The sequence below is a fragment of the Salminus brasiliensis genome, chromosome 20, assembly GCF_030463535.1.
Source record: "Salminus brasiliensis chromosome 20, fSalBra1.hap2, whole genome shotgun sequence".
NCBI lineage: Eukaryota > Metazoa > Chordata > Actinopteri > Characiformes > Bryconidae > Salminus > Salminus brasiliensis.
The window spans coordinates 3,747,035-3,755,076 of NC_132897.1; the positions used below are offsets into that span (position 1 = coordinate 3,747,035).

General features: G+C 44.3%; 1 protein-coding gene across 1 annotated transcript; it reads left to right on the plus strand.

Annotated features, from left to right (window-relative positions):
* The first annotated feature begins 2,137 nt into the window (after nt 1–2,137).
* LOC140542011 (phosphatidylethanolamine-binding protein 1-like) lies at nt 2,138–8,042 on the plus strand. The gene is made up of 4 exons (XM_072664833.1): nt 2,138–2,272; nt 3,899–4,008; nt 5,767–5,867; nt 7,825–8,042. Exons 1-4 carry the CDS (start codon nt 2,138–2,140, stop codon nt 8,040–8,042), a joined length of 564 nt encoding a protein of 187 aa, XP_072520934.1.

Consider the following 8,042-nt stretch of genomic DNA (forward strand, 5'->3'; position numbering starts at 1 on the left):
TTCGTCAGATCCTTGGTCTTTCCTCAGCTTGAAACTTAAATGCTAACGGTAATGTGTACTAGGGCTGTCCCGATCCGATCCAGTGGAACGTGATCAGGGCTGATCCAGGCCTATTTTTAACGGATCGGGTACCGGCTATTTTAATCCTAATCCAGTTCCAAGTCTTTATTTTAACCACAGTGTTCAGAGCGCCATCTGCTTTCCTCAAGCCAAGGTAAATAAAGGAGTTGGGGTTTTTGCAGTGTGGAGCATTGAAACAGACCATAATATCTGACCCTTTATAAAACTCTTGCTGAAACGTTCTCACTGTTTTACCAGCAGGAGAACCGACCCTCGCCTTTCTCTGTTTCTAACCCAGCACTGAAGAACCCATTCAGAACCGAGTGGAGGCTAATGCTAATGCACACACACACACACACACACACATCGCACACAGCACATTCACCCACTATAAACCAGTTATTACACACCAGTAGATCAACAACCACAGATACCAGTCTAGAGTGTGTACCACTACACACACACACACACACACACAGGAAGTGATTAGACTGCAGTGTTGTAAAGGAGCTGGGAGCTGATTGGTCAGGGAGGAGATCAGACTGGATTATAAGATATTAAACACTATAAAACATCATTTTAATAAAAGTCTCGACTAAACTAAATCAGTCCAGAAAGTCTGATTATAGAAACTGAGACTGAAAATAAAGAATTTTACTGATCAGATTAATCAGCAGCTCATCTGATCTAAACTGTGGATCGGATCAGGGGGCCAAATAACCTGATCAGGACGTCCCTAATTTCATCATCAGCACAAGCTTGGGGTTTTATCTCATTCTCAATGGATCAGAAGGGACGGTGCTTATCTCACAGTGCCATGAGTTCTCACCACCTGTGAAAGTTGGCATGACAAAGCATTTAGCGGTAGGTACAGAATCAGACAACCAGATAAACAGATATGCCTGCCCTTCACGGCTGTTCTCGTTCAGACTGGACCTCCATCTCCATCACAGTAAAGCTCAAACGGTTGCAGTTAAAAGTCAGCTGTTAAACCATTTAAACAAGAGCAGTCTTTAGTGCTTAGTTGAACCCTTCTGCGGTTCTGACCTGCTGCAAACGGGATGCTCAGCCAGACACCAGCTCCTGGCAGCAGCGTTCCTGAGGAATCATAGCCTGTTCCTCATGGGCGGTGGCCTCCAGTTCACTAGTATGCTTAGGTTTGCTGCTGCAGCCTCCTTCTTCAAACCCCAACAAAGATTTTCTGTGGGGTTCAAGTCAGGCAACTGCGACGACCACTCTTCCAGAATCTTCCAAGACTTCTTCTGAAATCAAGCCTTGGTGGACTTGGTGAGGTATGCTTGGGGTCATTGTCATGTTGCAAGGCCCAATGACGCCCAAGCTTCAGCTTCCTCACAGAAGGCATGGGGTTTTTTTCTAGGATTTCCAAACGCTGCAGCTTTTCCGAGCCAGAGGAAGCAAAGCAGCACCACAGCACCACCGAGCCACCACCAGGCATATGATCAGCCATAACATTAGAACCACTGACAGATGAAGTGAGGAACACTGGCAAACTGGTTCTAATGGCACCTGTGAATGGGGTGGGATCTGCATATTAGGCAGGTTGCAGGAAAATGGGCAAGCATAGGAATCTGAGACACTTTGACAAGAACCATGGCTAGACCACATCAAAACTACACTCTAAGCAACATGGTTCTATAAAGGTGCTAAATAGGATTATTGGAACCTTTGTAGCAATCATAGATGAAAGGGTTTCCACCAATGCCAAGAATATTTAAGCATTCGACAGGTTCTTTGAGTTGTTATGGCTCTATATAGAACCGGTACCGTTACAGAAGAACCCTCTGACTTACAGTGTAATGCAGTGAAGTCATGTGTCCAGTAAAGCCACCAAGGCAAGTTCTCAGTGTTCACTACACCTGTTTTTCCACCCACCTGTTGCCCCACCCACCTCTGGGCGTAGAGCACAGAGTTGAACAGCGAGTGAAAAGGTTGGTGGGTGGGGTTACACATGTTTCTCCTCCCCAGGTGTAGCTTCACCCTAAGCTCCAGGCTTCAGCGAGAGCTACTTGTACCTTGCTTGACAGAGGAAGATCATTCAGAGTAGCTGAAAGTGACCATGCCGGTGGACATCAACCAGTGGACCGGGGCTTTAGCCCTCACTGAGGTGGACGAGAAGCCGGCCAGAGCTCTTAGGGTCAGATATGGCTCTGTGGAAATCGATGAGTTGGGCAAAGTGCTCACACCCACTCAGGTCAGTTTGTTCAGGAGTGTAACACAGCTGTGCAAATGTACAAAAGCTAGGGGTCCGAGGGTCTCCTGTGTCTCCGGATTACATAGAATTTTCCTAATTTCAGCATTTTCACTGCTTCACTGTGGAGAAGATGACCAACTTCGGACTTTTTAAGACAGTGGTGGTACATGGAACCAGAGACCCCCTTGATAACAACACAAATATACACCGATCAGCCATAACATTAGTACCACTGACAGAAGAAGTGAAGAATTGATTATCTTCATCTACAGAAGCATCAGTCAGTTCTTGAAGGCTGAAGGTTGATGGCTAGACGACTGGGTCAGAACCTCACCAAAACATCAGGCAGGTCTTGTTGGGTGTTCCTGGTATGCAGTGGTCAGTACCTACAAAAAACTGACCAACCAGCGACAGGGTGATGGGCACCTAAGGCTCAATGATGCTCATGGAGGTCCTGTCTTAGAGCTTACAGGACTTAAAGAATCTTCTGCTATCGTTAGTCTTGGTGCCAGATACCACAGCAGCACATCTTTAGAGGCCTTGTGGTTAAGTCATTGCCACAAATGGTCAGATCTGTTGTGGCGGCATATAGGGGGACCTGCTCAACATTAAGCAGGTGGTAATAATGTTCTGGCTGATTGTTTATATTAGTTTTTTTTGTGAGATGCTCATTGACTGAGATGTAAATGAAGTCATTCAGAGTAGGTTTAGCGTGGTGGTTCACTGTAGAGAAGATTTTTAAACAGTGGTGGGGAATGGGATCAGGAATCATCATCACTGCAATACAAAAAAAAACAAAAATAAAAACGTCTTTGGGTCCATCCTGCATGGTTGTCATGGATACCGTGGATCAATTTTTGTCCAATTTTAATTTTTTTGATACTATTTAAATCTGGCAGTAGTTCTTTACATTGTATTGCAATTTCATGATAAACAAACCAATTGAAATGCTCCAAAATGACCTTGATCTGTTTTGTTTTTTGGGGTGTTTTTTGCTTGTTTTTTTTACATTTTGGAGATATGAGGGTTAATAAAGAGGTTCCTCCACAGGCTCAAACTGAAGAACTTCTAAATATTCCTTTAGGAGCTTTAAGGAACCTTCAAGAAACGTTTTTTAGAAGAAAATGGTTAAAAGGGTTCTCCACATTCAAGTCCTGCATGATTGTTATGGATACCATGGATCAATTTTTGTCCGATTTGAATTCTTTTATACTATTTGAATCTGGCAGTTGGTCCTAATGTTGTATTTCATGATAAACAGACCAATTGAAATGCTCCAAAATGACCTTGATCTGTTTTTTTGTTTTTTTAAATTTTGGAGATATGAGGGTTTTTTTGCTGGTCCAGAAAACATTCAAACGTCATTTTCCTGACACTCTTATCCAGAGTGACTTACATGTGAATCATAGGTACATTACATTAAGTATGAGAATCTACTTTGGGGAGTCTTGCCCAAGGGCTCTTACTGGGGTAATGTGGTGTGCGTCCCAGTCAGCTGTTGCTACCCCCCACACTGCAAAACAGACCAACCTCCAAACCAGTGTTTCAGGCATGAGGCATTTAATGTGAGGTTTCTTCTGCTTTGCTGTTGTCTAGTAGTGCTGACTGTCTGAAGGTCATCTGCAGGTGCAGAATCGTCCCACCCTGATTGAGTGGGAGGGCTGTGACCCCAGTAAGCTGTACACTCTGATCCTGACTGATCCGGATGCACCCAGCAGGGAAGACCCAGCGATCCGGTAAGCTTGCGTCCGCCGCTAAACCAGTGTTTCCACCTCCAGTACTACTGATGCCTTTGGGGGCCCTGAAGAGGATTGGATTTGGCCCTTCCCCACACCTTGTCCTCAACTCAGCCCAAAAGTATTGGATGGAGCACCACACTCAGTTCTTCCAGTGCTCCACAGCTCAATGGTGGGGGGCTTTGTATTTACCCCTCTAGCCCACACTTGGTATTGACAGAGAGTCCTGTTCTATTGGCAGTACTTTTCTGCAGGGACTAGACAAGCTGTGTGTGTGCACTTGCACATCTGTGTCAGGTCTTGTTTGGGCAGGAATAAGACCTTTAGTAGATAGGTCTTGAGGAACCTTAAAGAAAGGATTTTTAGAAGAAACTGGTTTCTTGAAGATTCCTCAAAGGATCTTAAAAGGGTTCTCCACTGGTCCAAACAGAAGAACCTCTAAAAATTCCCTGTTCCTTGAAGATTCCTCAAAGGATCTTAAAAGGGTTCTCCACTGGTCCAAACAGAAGAACCTCCAAAAGTCCCTGTTCCTTGAAGATTCCTCAAAGCATCTTGAAAGGTTCCTCCACAGGTCCAAACTCCAAATGTTCTTGAAAGTGCTTTGAGGAACCTTTAAGAAAGATTTTTTTGAAGAAAATGGTTCCTTGAGGATTTCTCAAAGCATCTTAAAAAGGTTCCTCCACAGGTTCAAACTGAAGAACCTCCAAATATTCCTTTAGGTGCTTTGAGGAACCTTCAAAAAAATAATTTAACAAATTGGTTCCTTGAAGAATCCTCAAAAAATCTGAAGAAGTTCCTCTACAGGTCCAAACGGAAGAAGCTCCAAAAGTTCCTGTTCCTTGAAGATTCCTCAAAACATCTAATAAAGAGGTTTCTCAAAAGTTTCAAACTGAAGAATCTCCAAATAATCCTTAAGAAAAGTTTTTTTAGTAGAAACTGGTTCCTTGGAGATTCCTCAAAGCACCTTAAAGGGGTTCTCCGCAGGTCCAAACCGAAGAACCTCCAAAAGTTCCTGTTCCTTGAAGATTCCTTAAAGCATCTTAAGAGGTTCCTCCATAGGTTCAAACTGAAGACTCTCCAAATGTCCCTTAAGGTGCTTTAAGGAACCTTCAAAAAAGATTTTTGAAGAAATTGGTTCCCTGAAGATTCTTAGGCGATTCCTCAAAAGTTTCAAACTGAAGAACCCTTCAAATATTCCTTTAGGTGCTTTGAGGAACCTAAAAAAAAATTGAACAAATTGGTTCCTTGAAAATTTCTCAAAGAATCTGAAGAGGTTCCTCTACAGGTCCAAATGGAAGAAACTCCAAAAGTTCCTGTTCCTTGAAGATTCTTAAGAGATTCCTCAAAAAAACCTATTCCTTTAAATATTACCTACCTTTTAATATAACCTAGAAATATTCCTTTAGGTGCTTTGAGGAACCTTCAAGAAAAGTTTTTTAGAAGAAAATGGTTCCTTGAAGATTCCTCAAAGCACCTTAAGAGGTTCCTCAAAAGTTTCAAACTGAAGAACCTCTAAAAGTTCATTGAAGGCATGGTCTGATCTTGCTGTCATGTGAACACTGAAGAAGATGAATTCCGGCCCGGTCGTACCTAAGGTTGCATTGTCATAAATGAGACCGATCTTGAACCATATGTGCGGTGCAGGTGGACCAAACCTGCAGTGCAGGGGGATTAAAAACTGACCCATTACTCAATGTTCTGATGTCTTAAGAGACTAAAGACTGATCTTCTGTGTTTGTTTTCACCTTCGTCTTCCAGGGAGTGGCACCACTTTCTCGTCGTCAATATGAAAGGGAACAACGTCTCCAGTGGGTGTGTGATGTCGGACTATGTTGGTTCTGGCCCTCCGAAAGGATCTGGTAGGAGTTGTCTTCTTTTTCTTTTGTCCTCTTGGTTTGAGAAGTGGGACAGGAGCACAGTCCGGTCTGTTCAGTAAATCAGGACAGAGGTGAGAATGTGAGGCTGTGTATTTCTACCTGTAGCTCAAATGTAATACTTCACCCATTAGTCCAATAGTCAGCTGTCAGTATTCAGTCAAGTCATATGTTATGTAACTGGACCAGAGTCAGCCCTGGCGTTTTAGGGAAGGAACAGCGTCAGAATTGGGTTTGTTGGCCAATTGAGATTCAGTATATATTGATGAGCCAAAACATTATGACCAGGATAATGTCTGTCCGGATATTGACATACCTTAGGTCTTCATGCCTGCCCATTTCTCCAACGTCCGCCACACCAACGACCAGAACCAACTCTTCAGATACCATCTAATAGAGATCCCAGAACTGAACTTACACAGCTGTTGGAGGAATGGGCAGGCATGGCCGGACAGATGTGCTGCCAGGGATTCAGGCCCCATGAAAAGACAAAGACATAAAAATGGACCCCACAACAATTATGCAATACATTTTTAGGGCCCCTGTCAGTCACAGGCCCCTAGAACCGTCCTAACTTTCCCCTCCCATTTGCCACCCTTGTGGCCCAGATGACTGGGCTGGAGCATCTCTGAAACAGCCAGGCTTGTGGGAGCTTCCAGTCAGCAGTGGTAAGTACCTAACAACAGTGGTCCAAGGATGGACGAACTATGACCCAGTCACAGGGTTTTGCCCCTCAAGGCTCACCGATGGGTGAAGGCAACAAGGCTACCCCATTTGGGCTGAACAAACAGAGGTCCGAAGACCAAATGTTGGTCAAGTCACAATACCTTTCCTGCAAATGGGGCTGCATAGACCAGTCACAGACCAGCTAGAGTGCCCATGCTAACCCCTGTCCACCGCCAAAAGCACTTACAATGGACACGCCAGCATCAGAACTGGACCCTGGAGCAGAAGAAGGAGGTTGTCCGGTCCAAACACATTTCCTTCAGTTGTCGAAAGGACAGAAGTTGTTGTTTTGACCGCTGATTGTCCACCAGATGTCAGTGTGGTGCGGAGATTCAAACGCTTCACAATAACGAAGCTTTTTTCGAATCATTTGATTCATTTGATCTCAACCTCAAAGCCACACTTTTGCCATTACTTCTGAAAGGTCTCAGTACCAGATACCGCCTTTATCTTCATAGGAACTATTTTGGAGGCACATGGAGAACATCTTAAGAGGTTCCTCAAAAGTTTCAAACGGAAGAACCTCCAAATATTTCTTTAGGTGCTTTGAGGAACCTTAAAAAAATGAAAAGAAATTGGTCCATTGAAGATTCCTCAAAGCCCCGTAAAAAAGTACTCCACAGGTCCAAACCGAAGAACCTCCAAAAGTTCCTGTTCCTTGAAGATTTTTCAAAGGATCTGAAAATGTTCCTCCACAGGTTCAAACTGAAGAACCTCCAAATATTCATTTAGGTGCTTTGAGGAACCTTCAAGAAAAGCACCTTAAAAGGGTTCTCCACAGGTCCAAACCGAAGAACTATTTTGGAGGCACATGGAGAACCAACAACATATCAGGCAGTTTGTCATAATGTTAAGGCTCACTGGCGTATACATACACACACACACACACACACACAAACACACACACACACACACACACACACACTATATGTTCAAAAGTATTCAGACACCCCTACAAATGAGTGACTCCATTGCTGATGACATAGCTTGTATAATCTCCATAGCAAAGCACTGGTCGATAGAATGGGACGCTCTGGAGCAGTCACACATGACCCTATGGTCACCATGCTGGTCTCTCAGACTTTGAGACTTACTAGGACGTCCCACTGCAGTTGTAGAAGCTACTCAGTTCTTGGATTTCAGTCAGTATTGCAGTGCTATAGCAGGACTTCAGGCCACTTTGCCCACCTCTGTCGTCCTTTCTGCCCTCCTGTAGGCCTCCATCGTTACACATGGTTGGTGTATGAGCAGCCTGGCCCTCTGCACTGCACTGAACCTGTCCTGACCAACCGCACCGTAGACAACAGAGGAAAATTCAAGACTGCTAACTTCCGCAAGAAATACGGCATGGGTGCCCCCGTGGCCGGCGCATGCTACCAGGCAGAGTGGGACGACTACGTGCCGAAGGTTTACGAGCAGCTGGGTGTGAAATAA